This window comes from Microtus oregoni, unplaced genomic scaffold, assembly GCF_018167655.1.
Source record: "Microtus oregoni isolate MIOR12 unplaced genomic scaffold, Mior012 000003F_ref0000135, whole genome shotgun sequence".
Lineage (NCBI taxonomy): Eukaryota > Metazoa > Chordata > Mammalia > Rodentia > Cricetidae > Microtus > Microtus oregoni.
The window spans coordinates 3,084,859-3,104,490 of NW_024543062.1; the positions used below are offsets into that span (position 1 = coordinate 3,084,859).

General features: G+C 51.8%; 1 protein-coding gene across 1 annotated transcript in view; it reads left to right on the plus strand.

Moving 5' to 3' along the window:
* Mad1l1 (mitotic arrest deficient 1 like 1) overlaps positions 1-19,632 on the plus strand; it is a 320,097-nt gene that overhangs the window by 188,312 nt on the left and 112,153 nt on the right. Inside the window, exons 13-14 of the mRNA XM_041648485.1 lie at positions 2,889-2,945; positions 17,580-17,668. Of these exons, the coding sequence (XP_041504419.1) occupies positions 2,889-2,945; positions 17,580-17,668 (146 nt within the window). The remainder of the gene's footprint in view (positions 1-2,888; positions 2,946-17,579; positions 17,669-19,632) is intronic.

Here is a 19,632-nt window from a genome sequence, read left to right on the forward strand (position 1 = left end):
CCTCAAAGCTGGGCTTTGCCCCCTTCATGGTAGTAGTTTGCTGGGCAGAGTTGGTAGCTAGTGCCATGTGAACAGAGGGATGATAGTCAAACTGCCTGCCTTAGCCAGTGGCCCAGATGTTTGGGCCAGCTGTGGACAGATGAGGCACAGCTGGTGGACTGAGGTGAATTGCTGCTGTTTTCCTATGTATAGACTGTCTGTCCCTCTTTTCAAGTCTCAGGAGAAAGTACGAGCATATGGGCCCTTATGTCACTGCAAAGGGTAGGACACTTACTGTGATGCCACCACAAGGAGATGTTTTCTCGATCTAGATACCTGCAACATGAGCCCTGCGACTGCCCATCCCCACTGTTGGGCATTGCACCCATCCTCCATCCTCAGCTCTGTGTTGTATCTCCTGGCAAGGCCTAGGCCATCATGTGTACTGTCTTGGTGGAGGCAGCATTCTCCAGAGGCTCTGTGCTCGGCTGCCAACAGGACTCTGTCCTTCTGTCCTTTCTGAGAACAGACACGATGCTCACAGCCAGCCATCCTCTTTTCACTAAGGTGCTCTCTGGTGAGCATGACCTAGGATCTCAGAAGGGACCTGCCTTCTGGATGAAGGCGTAATGACTGAGCTGTCTTCTTCTCACAACAGTCTCTCACAGCAGAGCTATTGCTTACTCTGTTGTCCTCCCAGGCCGTGTGCTCTGAAGGCTTCCTCAGCCAGCCATGCTCGGCTGATCCAAGAGACGAAACCCTTGCTAGGGGAGCCATGTCATGTGCATAGTGTTTGATTCTGGCTAACTATCCCACCAAGCATGGCTGTCTGGAGTAAGTGTTTTCTAATAGTCCTCTGGGGAACTCTGGTTATCTCCTGATCTCCTGATGCAGGTGTTGGAGGGAGTGCTAGTGGAGCTGTGGTGGCCGCCAGCCCCTCTTCTGTCTACAGATGTGGTGGTCATAGAAGGAAGGTTGTCACCACCCTACCTTGGCCAAGGCCACGGTTAAAGCTAACTGGAGAGAGGGAGAGTGCATTCTAGTATGCCGAGGTCACTGGTCTTTACCTTCCGTGTCTTTGAGGCAGGAGCTCTTATTCACACTCTGAACACCAGGCCAGCTGGCCTGAGAACTTCCAGGGAGTCCTATCTGTCTTCTGCCTTCCATTTCATTGTAGAAACGCCGGGTTTACAGATGTGTGCTACTGTGTTTACTTTTACATGGCCGTTTGGGATCTGAACTCAGATTCTCACCATTATGTGGCAAGCGCTTTATCCGCTGAGCCATTTCCTCAGCCCAGGCGTGTGTCTCTCAGTCCTTTGAAGATATACCTGGGGTAGGTTATGAGACATGAAACCCTACGGAGAAGCCAGGTCATCCGAGTTGCTTCAGTTTGGCTGCCACTGTCACCATCATGGAGACTCGCTTAATTCCCATCCCTTTCCCTTTCAGCGCCCCAGCACTTCCTGGGCTCTGCCAGCCCTGTCTTCGCAGAGTGGTGTTTCGCTGTTGGTCCTGATTTGCATTTGGCTAATTGCTAACCATGTTAATTACCTTTCTGTGTGCGTTTCCTTTTTGGGAGATGTCTGTTTGCCTCTTTGCCCGCTCTGCTGTCACACTGTTTGTTTTTCCCCTCACCACTTTGTAGCAGATCCGTGTGTGTCCTTGAGGCCAGTCAGGTGCAGGGGATGCCAGTCCCTGTCCTCCATCCCCTCTGCTCCAAAACCAGAGGGGAAGATCATGTGCTCTGGTGATAGACATGTAGGCCTTGTAGTTCTTCCAGTCTTGAGAGTCACAGGTTAGACCCAAGTTCAAATTCTGCCTTGTCCACTGGCCGATTCATGACGTTTGGCTTCTGGACTCATTTTCCTAAGAAAAGCTCTTCTGCGGGAGGGCATGGTGTGCCAGGAGAACACCCATAGGCACCGAGTCGCCCTGGTGTCTGCAGGGTGCCCAGCCTGTGGCAGCCCCCAGAGGAGGAGGGCCATCCTCACAGTAGACAGAGCACAGGAAGGAGTTCCCTTGCCTGTTGCAGAGCTGAGAACAGGGTAGTTCTGTTGCTCTGGGCAGGAAGCGTCCTTCCAGCTCAGTGACAGTGACCACATCCTTGCTCTGTAAGTGGTGTACATTTATAGATGGCTCACAGCAGCTACCTGTGGTTGGGATGTATTTTTGTAAGCATCTTGGCCATGCCACTTACTGCCTGCCAGGGAAGGCTCTACCAGGGCCTGTGAGAACAGATGCGTTCAGTCACTGAGGTGTGTGTGCTGTTACAGTGGGAGGCAATGTTGTGAGTTCAAGAAGACGGAGCCCGTGGCACCCTGAAGCCAAGGTCTGGGCTCTTGACCCTTAGGCTCTCGCAGCCTTGTGCTGGAATTGAGTCTGTGCTTGTTCTGCTGCGGCCTCCAGCAGGGCAGCCTCCAATAGCCTGCTCCATTTACCTGGTTGCTAAAGCCCGGGGGGGGGGGGGTGGGCACCCTCTGGGAGGCAGTCCTTCTCTGGGTGTAGAGCCCTGTGGACTCGTAGTCGGTGACGCTGCTGCTCCTGCTGCTCAAGCACAGCCTTCTTTCTTTTGGGACAGTAGGCCTAGTGTCCCTGGTAGGGGTTTGCCCTGCCCCTTCCCAGTCTGCCTGCAGTGACTGTGCTGGGGAGCCCCTACCTTAGTTAGTGCTTCTAGAATGGGAGACTGCAGGAGGCGGCTGGCCGACTTCCTCCTCAGGCCTTCTTCCATGTATGGCTGCACAGCAGGAATTGCTGTGAGCTTAGGATTTCACACTACCCAGGGCCTGACAAAGGTGGCAGTGTGGCCCTAGCCGACTCAGCATGGATTGGAGGCTGAGGTGAGCCTTTCACCCCAAGGCTGGCAGGCATCTCCCCTCAACCCTGATCCTCTTGGTCTTATTTTGCAGGCTCAGCTGTCTCAGGCCCTGGAGGACCTTGGGGTTCAGAAGCAGAGAGCCGACACGGTGAGTACTGAGTGGGGGTCACTTGGTGCTGTGTGGGCTTGTGGGACTCTGAGGGTTCTGGGCTACAGTTGAGATTCTGATCTGGGCGTGGGAGAGACCAGTGGTGGAATACAGAACCAGGGGAGATTGTACAATGCTGGGTGTGCCCACTACCCACTCACCAGGTGCTGTGGACACAATGTGTTGCTATCAGCATGGGAGTCAGACTGTGACCAAGCAGGGCCTAAGCAGCGGAGTGCCAGTCAGCTGGTAGCTGGCAGTTAAGATAGCATGGGGGAGGGGAAGGTGCCTGGGGCTGTGGTCAGAGGTGGCAGGCCAGGCAAGCCTCTGGTCTAGAGTGTGGGAGCAAAGAGTGGGTGGTCCTATAGATTGTGGGGTGTTATATCTAGCAGTGAGTGTGGAGGAGGGTCTGTGGACTACAGAGCGTGGTATCTGTCAGTGGGTGGGGTGGGTCTCTAACTTTGGGAGGTTGTCAGGGGTGGTATGACCTTGTTCTACCCAGACAGTGTTGGTTGTGGGCTGCCTAGTGAGGTAGCCCTTTTGTCTCCACGTGTGGCCTCTTGGGCTTCATCCCTGTGATCCAAGTGTCCAGCTTCCTTTAGTGGTGGCCTGTTTGCTGTTGCCTTGGGGAAGCCATGTGCAGGGGTGTGGAGTTTCTGTGAGCTAAGCATCAGTCTGCACAGCCCGGGGAGACCCTGATGTTCTGTGCATCAACACGCCTGGCTTCCTTGGTGTTGACCTGAATTGGAATGTACCCCGGGGCCTTGTTTTCATAATGTACACGAGGCCAAGACGAATTAGAAATGAGTTGTGCTAAGCACATGCCAGGCCCAGGGTTCTGTGGCTAAGTAGCTTGCTGTCACCCAGGGTCCACTTTGCACAGAAGCAAGGCTGCTTGCCCTGTATTTCCCATGTCACTTTGGAGGAACTGTAGGTCCTGTGTCCATTTTAGGGGCAGGGTGCAGAAGCTGTTCCTGGGCACTTAGTACTAGGTAGCTCCTGGAAGTCCGTCTCACAGGCTTCCACATCTTGGTGCGTGACTGTGGGGTACACAAAGTGGCATATGCTAAAGTCTCGCTGGTCCTCTCATCTTGTATCCCTTATTGAAACTCCTAGTACCTGTGAAACAATAGTGCCTGGACCCCCTTAGAGATTGACTTAGAATCCTGGGGTCTCTGACAGGGTGGGACTTGACCTGTGTCAGTCTGTATTGACATCGTATGCACCTTGGCATCTAGTCAGAGGAGATAGGCCCTTGCCTTCCAGCTTGTTTGAGACAGTGTTTCATTACCACTGTGTGCCCAGCTAGCTGTCCTGTGAGCTCTGTCTCCACCCCCATCCTTCCATAGGAAGGAGGACTAGGATTATAGACATTTGCTACCAATTCCAGCTTCATTTGGGTGCTGAGGAGCAAACTCATGTCCTCTAGCTTGTATAGCAAGTGCTTTTTCTCCCTGGTCTATCTCTGTAGCCCAGCCCTGCCTTTTTGCTTACCCCTGGTTGTAGGGGACTTGGGGACAATGGTGGTGCTGGATAGTTTTATGTCAGCGTGACACAAGCTAGAGTCATTAGAGAGGAGGGAGCCTCAATTAAGAAAATGCAGTCATAAGATCTCTCTGTAAGGCATTTTCTTAACTAGAGATCAATGCGGGGGGGGGGGGGGGGACCCAGCCGATTGTGGGTGGTGCCTCTCTTGGGCTGCTGGTCTTGGGTTCTATAAGAAAGCAGGCTGAGCAAGCCATGGGGAGCAAACCAGTAAGCAGCACTCTTCCATGGCCTCTGCATCAGTTCCTGCCCCGTTTGAGTTCCTGCCCTCACTGCTTTTGATGATGTTTTATATGGAACTGTGAGTGAAATAAACCCTTTTCTCCTGAGTTGCCATTAGTCATGTTTCATCATAGCAACAAAAACCCTAAGACAATGGTCAATGCAAGCTTATAGTGAAACATGGCTGTCTTTGACCCTTGAGAGAGGGGCAGGTGCCACAGGCTCTAAGATGCCCATATCTCTCTGATGCTGCTGAATGGGATGCTGGCCCCTGGGGCAGATTTTCTTCGTGTTTGTTTAGGGTTGCAGCCTTAGCTGCCTCCTCAGCCCAGTGTTTGATCTCTGCCTCTGATTGCCTAATTTTAGGTCATTTCAAGTTATTTATTTCCCTTCTCGTCTCCTTCCCATTTAAGAGGAAAATGAGAAGTGGCAGTTCTTGGGGACCTGTGACATAGCTGGTCACACGTGTGTTTGTCTCACAGTCTCCATCCTTCCTGCATATGCTGCAGGGTTTAGGGGCATCTTTGCAGCCTGTCTCCTGGCCACACCGAGCTTGGTGAGGGAGGTTTCCTCAGAGCAGCAGACCTGCATCTCAGGAGCACTATTCTGCTGAGCAGTGCATCGCACAAGTTACATGTCCAGCTCCACCACACAGCAGTGACCCCATGCCCAGTCATTCATTCTCTGTCCCCTCTGGAAGCCCTCACCGCTGCATTCACTGCTGGCAACTACTTTTCTTTCCTCCATGTTATTGATTACTTATTACTTACTTTGTTTCTTTGTGTCTGTTAGTACATATTTGAGTGCATGTGTGCACATATGAATGTGTGTGTGCATGCACGTGAGATGAGAATCTCAGGTGTTTCTCATTGGTCTGGCACGTTGGCACCTAGGCTAGGCTAGCCAGTCCATGAGCCCCAGGGATCTGACTCTCCACCTCCCATCCCACCATTGCTGGGATTATAAGCATTATCCACCACTCCTGGCTTTTTATGTGGGTCCTGAGGGTCAGAATTAAGGTCCTCATTGCCTGTGAGGTAGTGTTTCATGACGGAACCTTCGTCTCAGCCCTGTTGTTGGTGTTTTGAGTGTAGGTCCCACTTTGTAATCCAGGCTGCTAACCTCAAACTCGTGATTCTCATGCCTCAGCCTCCTGAGTGCTCAGATTAGAGGCACACCCACAACAACTGCCCCCTTTTCTAGACTTAAACTTGCATTTCCAGTGCCCCCCGCCCGGTTGTGGCTCCTGGTTCTCTCTGCTGTGGCTCCCAAGAGATGCAGTTGATGTCATTTCATGTCCTTAGACCTGTAGAAGACAGGTGTCTAGCAGTGTCTCCCAGGGAACTGTGGTGAAGCCAGCCTGAAGGCCCCCCTCTAACATCCTGTTTACCTTCAGCCTGTGGTGGCCACCTCCCCTCCCATTCCCTGTGCATGGGCCCCGGGTCCACCCTCCTCTGGTTGTAACCTCTTTCCCAAGGTTACAAGTGAGTTGCCTGCAAGGTGCCCGCTGCCTGCCAACTCCTCAGGCTTTAGTAGCTCTTTTCTTCATGGAGAAGGACCAGAGACAAAGGAGCAAGTGCACCCTGGAGCTGGCAGTGGGCTGCTCAGCCTGCCTCCGAGCCCTCTCTTCCTGAGGCTGAGATGTGGAGATGGAGCATTTGAGCCAGTACCATCTGACCCTGGGCAGGAGACTCCTGTGACCTGCATGTAGAGGAACCACACAGGCATCCAGCATGATCAGGGGCACAGCCTGGGTACTTGGCCTGATCCCTGCAGCTCCCAGCCCTCTGCTGGAATCTGACTCCAGGCTTGTTCACAAGTGGTAGAAGGAGAGCTGTGCCATATTGAGCTAATCGCTAATGGCAGGACAAAGGCAGCTTGACTTTGTGTTATTAATTAGTAACCTCACACTAATTAGTGAGCTTGAGTGTGGTTCATACTTCCTCTTTAAATGCAATTAATACCACAACGAGCAACGTCCCGGGCCAGGCTTGCGTTGTTAGAATGCCTCACCCTAATTAGATCCGGCTAGCAGTGGCTAGAGAAATGAGGTTTTTGATTACAACCATAAAAAGCCTCCAATATTTTATAGACTTCAGGGAGCTAGAAATGTGGATTTATTTTCTGTCTTACCAGGCATCTCCCTTCCACCCCCACCCCATCAAGTGTAATTAAGCAGTCATTTCTCTTGATTACCATTTCCCCCTAATGGTTCCTCCTTGCCCTCTGTGCCTTACTCCCAATGGAGCTAGTAGATCAGGAGGGGGCCTGTGCCCCCAAAGAGACTGTGGTAGAATGGGTCTGGTACGTCTGCTGACCACTCGCTCACTCTACCCTGTGCCATCTCCGAGGGTAACTTCTGCATATCATTTCCCTCTCTGTGGCCATCCAGAAAGGAGCACATTACAGGTGAATTCTCCTCACAGGCAGATGCTCGGGGTGATGAACTGACAGCAGGGGGCTGGCCCTTGGCTGGCCAAGTGCTCACCTGGGCAGGCATGAGGCTCTGGATTCCATTCTTTGCACTGCGTGGTGTACGGTGGAACATGCACATAATCCTGGCACTCTGTTGGTAAAAGCAGGAACGTTAGAAGTTCATCCTCAGCTCCATCATAAGCTCAAGGCCAGCCTGGGGTACATGCGACCTGATCACAAATAAACAAGAGACTGTGTGTGCATAGGAGGGTGTTGGAGAGATGGCTCAGTGGTTAAGAGCACTTGTTGCTCTTACAGAGGACCTAGGGTTCCATTCCTATCTCCCACATGGTGACTCACAACCATCTGTAACTCCAGTTTCAGGGGATCCATGCCCTCTTCTGGTCTCACAGGCACTGGGCATACATATGGCACACATGCATACGTGTAGCCAAAATACTCATGCATAAAAACAAAAATAACAATTTTTTTTGAGACAGTGTCTCTCTATGTATCCTTGGGTTCTCACTCTCCTGCAACTCATTCCATGGACCAGGCTGGCCTGGAACTCATAGAGATTCACCTGTCTCAGCCTCCCAAGTGCTGGAATTAAAGGTATGTGTCATATCTACCTTAAAGAGAGTTGGAATTCTCTGGAACCGGAGTTAACAGGTGGTTGTGAGCTACCACTGGTCCTCTGCAAGAATAGCAGTCGTCTCTCCAGCCCTAAATCTTGGGGGTGGGGGGGAAGATCCCAGCACTTTAGGCCCTTAGGTTCCATATGGAGAAGGACCTGTATTCTGAGGACTGTGTGCAGTGTGTGATCCCCAGCATCTGGTCTCTTAGAGCTCTGGCTGCTCATAAGAGTCGAGGGCTGTGTGACAGCCTATCTGGGAAAGGCCTGTTTAGGGTGGCATTCTGAGTCAGGATGTCATAGAAATGAGTACTGGGGACCATTGTTTCATATGCTCTCCCCATATGTCTGGCCTGCTCACAGCCTGCCAGTGTGACCCCAGCCAACCACTTCCTGTCAGCCCATCCTGCTTCTGAGACTGACATGTTCATCCTGTCTCAGTGACTATCCTGATGTGTCACTGGGCAGCACATTCTGGAGGGACATGGTGTGTAGGGAACCTCCCATGGGGACTGCGCACTGGTTCTGCAGGCTGGATGGCCAGTTAACTTGCTGCCACTCTGTGGTGTCTGTCGTTGTTGGAACAGGCTCTTTGTGACATGTCATGAGAAGGTCTGTGTACTTGACTCCACAGTTGAACCCTCTTGTGGTCCTCCACAGAGCTGGTGGTGAAGCTCCTACCTTTCTCCCATTCTGAGTATATGCCTCTGTTGGCAGGCACGGCATGCAGACTGAGGCAGGTGCCACGTTGTGCAAGCGTGTCCTTGAGCTCTTGCTTCCCTGGGCTTGTTCTGAGGGAACAGGAAGGCTCCGTGGTTTTACATTGGGCTGATCTTGTGCTAACACAAAGGCATGTAGTACCAGGCAGCTGAAAGCAGCAGAAGCTCGTGGGTTTACCATCTAGAAGCCAAGAGCCCAGTGGCCAATTAGGTTTCTAGGGAAGTTGTTTCCTGGTTCCCAACCCAGCTTTGCACATTGGAAGCTCTGAAGGAACTGGCCCCATTGCGGGTCCAGTCACCCCCCTCCTCATGCCACTACCCTGAAGGGGACAGATACCCTGCTGTTTTGCATGACCAAGTTAGTGGTCACTGCCCCATTTTCTACCTGAATGTCTTCCCCTAGACCCTCCCTGCCTGCTGAGGGTGCACCCTGCACATGCTCAATAGAAGGAGCAGAAGCCCCACTAAAATGGGTTGATAGTTTCCAGTGTGTCCTGCTGGCAGAGCTGTTCACATTGTTTCTGGACCTCCCCAGCCTTCCACTCTGTCTCAGTCCTTTGCATCTGAGATACTGGACTTTTCCAGGCCTGGCCTGTGGCGTCCCTAGAGTGAAGTTACACAGACTCAGCGCATACCCTGCCACTTGCCTTCCAGCTGCTGACCTATCTATCCCTCATGGGGTTCAGCCAGCTTGCTCTGCAGCAGCCCACTCCCTGGGCTGGGCACCTCTAGAGCTGCCAGAATTCCCTTTCGTGGATTTGGAGTGATGAGCTGGCTGTCCTGGGTAGAAACTATAAGCTGGCCTCTCTGAATGCTTCCCACTTAGGTGGCCCATTGCATCCAGGAGCGAGGTGCCTGGTGGCTGGCACTGGCTATGCAGCCTCAGGTACCCCATATCTTTCTCCAGCCTGAAGAGGAAATAGAGACTTCAGCTTAAGGCCCCTCTCTCCCTTTACCAAGAAGCAGCACTTCAGACACTTCCCTGGGTCCCAGTGGGCCTAGAGCCGACCTGAACAGTGGACTCCATTCAGAATTTTCATTGTCATCTCAGAGTAACCTCTTGGAGACCTGAGACATCTTCCCAGAGTAGGCTTTAGAGAGCTGGTGGTAGCTTGAGAGCCCTCCAGAGCCCTAGCCCTGGTCCCGTCATCACCATCTGTGTACTTGGCCCAGATGGAGACTGTTGTCTATCGAACATTGGATGACAAAACTGCTTAGGCATATTATACAGATGGGCATGCTCACACTGGTGCCCAGCAGTGGCTTCATTAATTACAACTGCTGGCCCAAAGGGCAGGGCGCTGAGCTCCTGCTCTGGTTATTACTTTGTAGAATTAAGTATGACTCCCAGAATCAAACCATGAACCACTCAAACCACAACACATGATCTCTATTGAGAGTTGTGTCTTGCTGGGGAGGCAGCCACGAGCATCCTTAGAATTGAATCTCAATGATGCTTCAGGGCAGAGCAGAAAGCTGGTGGAGCCTATGGATAGAGATGCAGGGCAGGGCCCGGGGCTGGGCTGCACAGAGCCAGTGGGTGTCTGGGCCCAGTGTGGGCAGTTTTCTTGGAAGAGCATCCCTGGTTCTGCTGTAGGTTGAATTTGTGCCTTCCTGAGCTGCCAGAGAGCTCTGTCTTAAGTGTTAGGGCTTCTCACATGGGGAGAGGAAGGGGGTCTCAGCCACCAGACAGCCTCCTGCAATCCCCGGGGATGTTCATCTTAATCACACATGAGAGGTCAGCTCTCTGAACAGGATCAGAGTCTGCTTCTGTGAGAGCTGCCATGGCGAGTAGCCTCCAGCCAGACTAGCCAGGAAGATGAAGTTCCAATACAAGGAATGATGGAAGTGGCCTGTATTTGTTCTCTGCCTTTTGTTCTTAATTGGCAAGCACACTGCCAACTGAGCTGCATCCTGCCCCCCTTCACCCCATCGCCAAGCTGTGCGTTCTGCTGTGTGGTTAGTTCTTCATGTATTCTGCACACTTGACCACTCTCTGAGCTCAGCTTCAGCAATGCTGCAGCTTATCCTGTAGACCGTTCTCACTCCAGCGTCCTTTGGCAAACAGAAATGTGATGTAGTGGTGAGGCCCACGTTATCTATTGTCATAGCTCAGAAACCATTGCTGGATCCAAAGCTGGGAAGATCCAGTCCTTCATTCTCCCCCATGTGTCTTTCATTCCATCTTTCCTTTCTGTAAATTTTCCTTCTAGTGACTTTGGTCTCACATTTTAGTTCTGATCCACTTTAAGTAATTTTTTTAAATATGGCATGAGTTAGGGCTTCAGCCTCACTCCCGTGTGTGCATGTATGTCCACTTGTCCTCTCCCCGCTCTGTAGTCTCATTGATGACCAGCTGGCCATACTAGTTTGTGTTCATTGCTGGACTTGCGTCTAATTCAGCCTGTGACTTCTTCATTATGCCAGTGCCTCAGTTGTTGTCTTTGTGTCCTGCTCTTAGGTTTATGTGAACCTTCCGACTTTGTGTTCCCACCCCTGCAATGTGATTAAATCTGATTGTCAACTTCACAGGATGTAGAATCACCCAGAAGACAAACCTCCATGCATGTCCATCTGTCTGGGGGAGTTTCTAGATTGGGTTAACTCAGGTAGGGAGACCACCCAGATGTGTGCGGCATCATTCCCTAGGCCAGGGACCTGGACAGAATTAAAAGGAGAAAGTGAACTGAGCACCAGTGTCTATCTTTCCCTGCTTCCTAACCGTGGATGTGATGTGACCAGCCACCTCACGCTTCTTCCACCGTGATGGACTGTGTACCTTTAGACTGTGAGCCATATAAACCTTCTTTCATTAAGTTGCTTTTGTCAGGGATTTTGTTGTAGCAACAAGAAAAATAGCCATTGTACCCCGTCAGTATCACCTTGACTATTCAGAATCCCTTGCAGTTTCCTATGAATTTTAGCATAAGCAAAAAAATAAAAAAATGAAAAAGCAAGCAAACAAACAGACAAAAAAACAACAACAACAACAACCCAGTTTTAGGTGGTGTTCTGTTTTGTTTTGTTGTTTCTGTTTTTTCCCCTGTGCATGGAAATCCAGCTCAGCGCTGCACATGCACTGTCCCCGAGCCACACCCCCAGCCAGTGTTTGCAGTTTCAATAGAATTACAGTGATACTGTAGATTGCTTATTTGACTCAGACCCCGTGACCCAAGCTCTACCTGCTCCCCCTGCACCGAGGTTTCCTGTATGGCAGCCCCAGGTTGACTGAAGTTAGACTCTAAGACTCCCACAGAGACAGTGCTCACCCTGTGGTTCCCTCTGCACTCCTTCAGACATGACCTGGCCCAAGCAGAGACCCAAGAGTCTTTGGTTCATCCAGCTGTTAGAGCAGGGGCCCTATTGTTGTCCCTTCTCCACACTGAGAAGTCAGAGATCACAAAAACGTCCTAGGGGAATGTTGCCCCAGCAGGCCTGCTGGCTTCAGTAAAGCCAAACCCTGAGATCACCTGCGTTTCCTCTCATTCAGCCTCTGCCCGACTGTGCCCGTGAGAGCTCAGATGAGGAACAGGGTAGGGGAGAGCAGAAACTGACAGAAGTTAGAGTTTTAACATCACGTCATGTCCCTGGTCCAAAGGAGGAGTGTGGTGCGTCCTTGCACCTGTGATGAGGTGTGCCAGCATGAGGTGTAAAGATGCTTTGATAGCAGAAGCTGATGTGGGTTCTACCCTGGATATTTCTGTGAGTACCTTTTGTATTTTTGAGATGTGGTCTCATGAGCCCAGGATAGCCTTAAACTCACTACATAGCTGATGCTGGTTCTCCTTTCTCTACTTCCGAAGTGCAAGGATTATAGCATGTACCACTAGTTCCCACTTATGTCTGCAGTTTCAGTGCCTGATTCATGAGTGGGCAGCATAGGTACAGGGGGCAGGAGAGAGGAGGTAAAAGGGTCTTCCTTCAGGCACAGCAGCAGGACCAGCATTTGGGAGTTTGGTCTGATAGGCTTGTTGGTCAATGTGCTGTTTAGATTCTATAGTAGTCCTTGGTGGGGCTGTTAGGATGGAAAAAGACAGAGGCCCCAGAAAAGTCTATGTCATTTGCTCAGGTCAGTGGCAGGCTGGGTCCTTCACATTCCCTGCCCTGATTTAGAGTGAGTTCTGCCCCACCTTAGGGACTGGTGTGTCCGTCATCATATTATCGTGCCAGGCCTGGGATACCGTCCCTGCTCTCTGCTCTGTAGTCCTGGAGCCTAAATGGTATGCAGTAGGAAGGACAGCACTGCAATAGGAGCCTGGAGGTGGAGAGCCTAGCTAGGAAGAGCAGCCATCCTCAACTTCTACCTATAGCTCGCAGACCTGGGTGAATGTTTGCTCTCGAGGAACCACAGTCTTGATGGGCAGCAGGCAGCATCCCCAGCCCCATTATAAACAAGCATAGCCTACTGAGAGATGCATGCTCACTGTCCCCAGAGCCTGGTGTCCAGCTCCACCCGGATGTGGAGAATGTCAGGAGCAGTGTCTGCCCTGCCAGAAAAGTGCCAAAAGGGAGAATACTCATGTGCCCACTGGTCTTGGAGAATAGAGTGGGCAGTGCCAGCCTCTCTAGGACATTCAGTTTGAACAAAACCGGAGATGGGGCAGTGGCAGGTGGTGAAGCAACCCTCACCCAGCATGCACAGGGCTCCTCTTCACCTTGTTCCCCCCTCACTTGGCAGGCATGTGCATTGGGGCCCACTGCTCAGCTGCAAAAGAACCCTCCAAAAAGCACTTTGTGTGTGAAATCCTTTTAGCAGGATGAGTTTGGAATCTGGCCCGTGGTTTGAGGCATTTGGCAGGGTCCCTGAAGACGCAATCCAATTAGTCCCATGTTTTCTTGTTTTTATAACTGACTCTAGACCCAGGTTTTCCTCAGTGAAGTAGAAAATAGGTACAGGCTACAACATTCATGCACAACTAGATCTCTTCCCTTCTTCCCTTGTCTACCAGTCCCAAATTTGGCTGGAAGGGAGCAGATGCCCTCAAAAGGGAGGACAGGAGTTGCCTCATGAAGCCAAGGTCCTAGGGCCTGAAACCAGGTGATGGCAGATTGTCACGACACATTGTAGAACAAATGTGTGATAGGATGACTGTGGCTATACTGGGCATATACGGTAGAGACAGGATATGAATTGTGGTGGTGAAGGGAAAGGTCTTAGGCAAGGGAGGGGATAAGTGGTAGAGCCCCTGCCTAGTATCCCCCAGTGAAGGGTTGGGGTGTGGTTCAGTGGTAGAGCCCCTGCCTAGAATCCCCCAGTGAGGGGCTGGAGTATGGCTCAGTGGTAGAGCACCTGCCTAGAATCCCCCAGTGAGGGGTTGGGGTGTGGCTCAGTGGTAGAGCCCCTGCCTAGAATCCCCCAGTGAGGGGCTGGAGTGTGGCTCTACCCCCTGCCTAGAATCCCCCAGTGAGGGGCTGGGGTATGGCTCACTGGTAGAGCTCTAGGTTCTATCCCTAACACTGCAAATAATAAAAATGAAGCCCACTTGATGTGCTGCTCCTAAAGAGCTGGGTTTGAGGTGACTCTAGGTCAGAACCTCACTGTGGGCTTATGCTCCAATCATTGGCCTATGCTGTGGGTCAGAAGAGTGGCCACAGTGGAAGCCAGTGCTGAACAGTGAGGTGGGGGGCCAGCTACCAGATAGTGGCTAGGAACCTGCTGCAGGTTCAGTAGGGGAAGAGAATTGTTCGTGGGGGTGGGGGGTTGTTGAGCATAAACCTGAGGCTGCAGATGCAAATGAGAGGGTCCATGTTTGCTCTGAATGTTGTGATGTGAGCCAGTACTTCCCACTCCTTCCCTGCAGACCATGCAGAAGTGGCAGGAATCAAAACAAAACTGCAAACTTCTGTAGAGCAGAACCAAGCCACAAGCAGGAGGCACATGGCCTCTGGTGGAGGACCAGCATTGTGTGGATTGCTTAAAGCTGTTTGCCAGGAGATGGTGGGGCACAGGCTTCAGGAAGAGACCTTGGGAAGGGGAGGATCAGGTAACCTGCTTGTTGGTGGGGTGCTTCCTGCCAGGTAGTACTAGACCTTAGGCTGCAGCAGTGGGCCAGCAGACCTTAGCTCCTTAGAGCAGGATTCAGGTACTGTCCTGGTCCACAGGACTACAGTGGGCACTAGGGTCCCTGTTCCTATGGCTAGACGCAGGTCATGCTTGCTGTGAGACTAAGTCTTGGGTCTCAATGGAGGAAACAGTGGTTCTAATTGTACCTGCAGCAAGGCTGTGAGATTGACTCCTAGCAAAGTAAGAGGCCTGTTCTCCCCTCCATGTCACCTCAGGTATGGAGCTGGCTCTGATAGGAGATCAAAGGAAGGAGTCTGGGGAGCAGGATGGAGACATCCATAGGCAAAGAAGTTGACCCTGAGCTCACAGTTTGTCAGAAAGTGGAATTTAACTGTACTTAGAACCTGGGACATGTGTAGGCCCAGAGCAGCAATGATGGGGCTGAGTGAGGAAATGCAGCTGTCCAGGAGGGAGGCAGGAGATCACAGAACACAGGGAGGGAGAGCCATGGCAGAGGCCAAACAGCATCGGCTGTGAGAGCCATGTCTGTCATGTGGAAGATGTAGTTCATATGGGTAGACACGGCATCCCTGAGTGCCAGGTGTGCTGATGCAGCTCCTATGAGCAGTTAGAATGTGCAGTACATGCACACTCACAGTGCCATGAGTGCCGGGTAGTGCAGGGTGCAGGTGTTTAGAAAGAAGCAACAGAGATGAGGGAATAAAGCAAGGGCTTCTCCACCATTGCCAGGGAAGCTGTGGGACAGATGGAAAGTCACCATGAAGGCATGGAAGCATATTTAACTGTGTCTTGGGACCCACCAGAGGATTAGGGCTGATAGGCTCCTGCTGTCAATAGAGAGAGCTTATAACTGGCTATAAGGTGTGGGTTACAAGAATAAAAAGACCAAGTCGGCCCACAGCCTGCATGGTTACTTGTCTGTAAGCAATAGAGCTTTTAAAAGCTCATGGTGGGTTTCTGATGGTCTGTGGTGTGAGGAGGGGATGGAGGCCTGGCCAGGGACAGGCAGAAATGTCATGAGTCACCATTGTGAGCAGAATAGAAAGGGGGAGCCCCACTGTCACCTTCATCTGTCCAGGGCCCCAGGGAGGAGTGCAACTGCCCACTCTGGGGAAAGAAGTCTTAAGTGCACTGTGTCGGAGCTGAGCCACCAGACACACCAAGTCACAAGGCTTTATTTGGGCATTAGGCCCAGCGGGTAAAAATGTGGCATTATCTGTCACCAACTGTGTACAGTTACCAAGTGAGGAGGGTGGCATACTTAACTAGTCAGACATTCAATGGGACATGTCCTAGGAACAGTCCAGCACAGGAAGGTATGGTTGCAGCATAAAGCAGGCAGTACTTAGCAGCACAAATGCTGAATAGCAAGACACACAAAAGGAAACACATTCAGAAGACAGAAGGCAGAAAGCACTGGAGCCCAATGCAATAGACATCAGTACAGACAGATAGCAGGATATGAATGGGCTAAACTCTGCTACTAAAAGGAAAAGACTTTCTGATGAGTTCCACTCAGAACCAAAGAAATTGGAACAGGTGGCTGCCAAGGCCACTTGGCATTTGTAAGCATCTGAGCAGGCATCAGCTATTCGTGCCTCATCTGAATTCAAGCCAGAAAGCATTGCAGGAAGCGGGCAGATGCTCCTCCCAGTACTGAAGGTACACAAGGACATCTGTACTGCACTCTGTAGGGAGCATGGAAGTACACAGAGAGACAACTGTTTCCATGATCGCAGAGCATGCATGTGTATCTGACCAGTCTCTCCAACGCCAGAGAGCTTTACAACTGAGGACTTGCTCTTTATGAGGCCAGCAGGATGGGTCCTCAGGTAATACCAAACCTATGACCTGAGTTTGATCTCCAGGACTCATACAGTGGAATGAGAGAAAAATCCCTGCAAGTTGTCCTCTGGACTACACATCCCCACTGAGGCTACATGTGCATAGCCACACGTGTGCATGCAAGAGCACACACATGCATTCACACAGCTCTTGCTGTAGCATCATGCACCATGTAGTCTTGTTACCTTCTCCATCAATAAGAAACAGGAAGTACTTCCAGCACAGCCAGTCTCAGGGGCCATTCCATCAGATTCTCAAAACCGTGAGGCCTGCCACAGCACATAAGCCATGCTTGCGTGTGGAGGCAAGGGAGGGACTCTGGAAGTAAGCACTGTGTGGCTTGCGCCTCACCATGGAGGAACTGTACCATCGATGACAGTGTCAGCGTGTTAGGAACAAAAACCAGCAGCATGTTAAGATGACACCATCCTTGGGACAAGGTAGATCACTCAGCCAGTAAAGTGTTGTGCTGTCCCCAGAACTCATGCAAAAATGTGGACTTGTAATCCCAGCACTAGGGAGGTGGAGACAGGTGGATCCCAGGAATTCACTGGCCAGCTGCCTAGATAACTGTCAAGTTCCAGTGTGTCCTTAGGCCCCGTGTGCATCTCTTTGGAGGAATGGGGCTGAGGACACGCAGGGAGCAAGGGTCAGCTCCCGGTGACTTTCCTGCTGCTCAGGAAGCCACTGGTTCAGCAGCCATCTGCTTTCCCCCTGAGCCTGGCTGATTGAGCTTGCCTGTGTTGTCTGTGCCTGGGATGTGTCTGGCTCCCTGTCTGCACCCCACCCCTCCCATCGGATGTGTAGAGTAGCCTGCAGACCACGGCCCAGGACAGGCAGGCAGTTCATATCACCCTGTAGAAAATGCTGTGACGTTCCATCCCAGCAATGGTAATTCTAGACTGTGATCTCTGCTCACATTGTCCCTCTCTGTCTTTGAGGTTCTGCAGCTCTCCTCAGTGCGTGAATGTCTGTCTCCCCACCTAATCTTGGATCAGGAGCATGAGGAAAGAGAAAACTGTGTTTACCTGACTCAGAATGCCTTGTGACCTAGGGGTCTAGGCTATGGGGTGTCTGGCCAGACAACCATCTTTCCCAGGCCCCCAGCACACACTAGGCATCTCCCCTAGGGATGTTCAAATACAGACTTCAGGACTTTGGAGATGGATCAGGGACCTGGGCTGTGGGTCTCTGTACAGGCTGACCACTTATCCTGTGTTTCCTTATAGCTGGAGATGGAGCTAAAGATGCTAAGGGCCCAGACAAGCTCAACTGAGACCAGCTTCCCATTCTGCAAGGAGGAGGTGGATGCACTCAGGTATGGCCTCCTCTCTTAGCCTCTGGCTGCCCATGTGTCACTCCCTAGAGCTTGAGCAGAGCCCATCAGAGACCTTGCTTTGTCTCCTTCCCAAGGCTGTTTGTCCCAAGGTTACATTGTCTGCTGAGACCCTTGTTTCCACTGGGCTAGGCCTTCCTAGTATCACATCTCAGGTCAGCACTGACAGCTGTCCTCCTAGCCTTGGTTCTCCACGCTCAAGAGGAGCAGAGGCTCCTGTCAGGGTGTCCACTGGGACGTGCCTTGCTGCCAGCAACATGAGGCACCAGGCCTAGCATGGGTGGGGGGTGGGCCACACAGCCAGCAGTAAATTGAAGGATGCAAGCAAGCATCTTTCAGAGACTGCCTCACAGTCTGGCCAAGCTTCAAACCTTGGGTGTGACTCTTTGCAGGGCACCTTTGGTGCCTGTTTGGAGACAACTTACTGCTTTTGCCATGCGCATATGTGTGTGCACGTGGTGGGGTGTTTTCTGAAAATGTCCTCCACCTTAATTTTTGAGATAGTCTCTAACTGAGCTCTCCAGTTCAGCTGACCTGGCTGGCAGTGAGCTCCAGGGTCTTCCTGGCTCTGCCTCCCCAGCACTGGGGACTACAGGAACATGTCACCACAAACAGAACTGCCATCAGTTTCTTCCCTGGCCTGCTGTTCTAGCTTCTGCCTAAAACGACTGTGGGATGGCCGTCACCCCTGCCCTGGCATCTTGTCAGAGGCAGCAGAGTGAGTTGATCACCCCCTGCAAGCCTTCCTCCTGCTTTGCATTCAGGACTTGACGGCTTAGGAGCTGCTATGGGGACCTAGGGAACAAGAAAACCTTGTAGACACTGGGGTCTTGATGAGATGGCGTGGAGCTTGGGGGAGAGGAGGCAATCTTCTCAGGCTGGTCTCTTGGTGTCCCTGAGACTGTATGGGGTTCCTGTCTCTGTTAGACTCTTCTGACTTCTGTCTCTCTTTGGGTAATGACTGGTGACTGACTCCCTGCTTTGCAGGGCTGTTGAGGTCAAAGTAAGGAAGGCTTACTTCTTGACACCTCTTTCCAAAAGCGCTCATTGTATAGTGCCGAAGACTCTTATGGGCTAGAGGTTTCCTCTCATTGCCAAAGTACTTCTCATAGAGACCCAGGCCTGGAAAATAGCTCTGTGGGGATACCAGGCACAGAGCTGTTTGTTTGCATTTGTCCCAGCGTGGCATGTGCTGTGCACTGTCAGGGCAGAGCGGAGTGGATAATTGACTGGCCAGCAGAGCCACACACTCCATCTTCATCAGCTCATAGCTTAATGGGGACATTATTCACATGGACTCGTGGCTGTTTAATTATGGGTGGTGCTGTGAGAGCTGGTGTCTGGAGATAGGGTTCCTGGGACATGCATCTGGGTGCAAGAGGAGAGTGCTAGTGCCGTGGCTGAGTGTCTGGAGAATTGGTGTGGCCCGGGCGAGTAGCGTGATCTTCATCCTGTGAGTGATGGTGAGCCATTAGGCATTTTAAAGCAGAAAAACTACATGATCTGATTTGTAGCATCAGGCATTGCTGGCTGCCTAGGCCAGGCAGAGGAACTTGGCAAGGCCAGGCAGCCATGCCCAGGCCAAGTGCTGGGAAGCATTTGTTGTGAGACTCAGCCAAGCTGGAGAGGCTGCTCCTGGGCAGACACAGCGAGCACTCCCACTGATACTTCACAACATCTATTCTGTGATAAAGACCCTCGCGGGCGGCTGGCTGAGGGTGGGTCTAGTGGACCCGGAAGCATATTCCATGCAGACCCTGGGTACCTGAAGCTGAGGACAGCAGAGTCGAGGCCGCTTTCTTTTGCCTCTGACTGGGAGGTGCCGGTGAGAGGTGCTACCTCTAGGGCTGAGGAGATGAGGTAAAGCAGCTGCTGGTCTGCAGTCACTGCCCTACGGGGTCCTTAGGGCCACACAACTCCGTGTCAGCTGGTGGGCAGAGGACTTG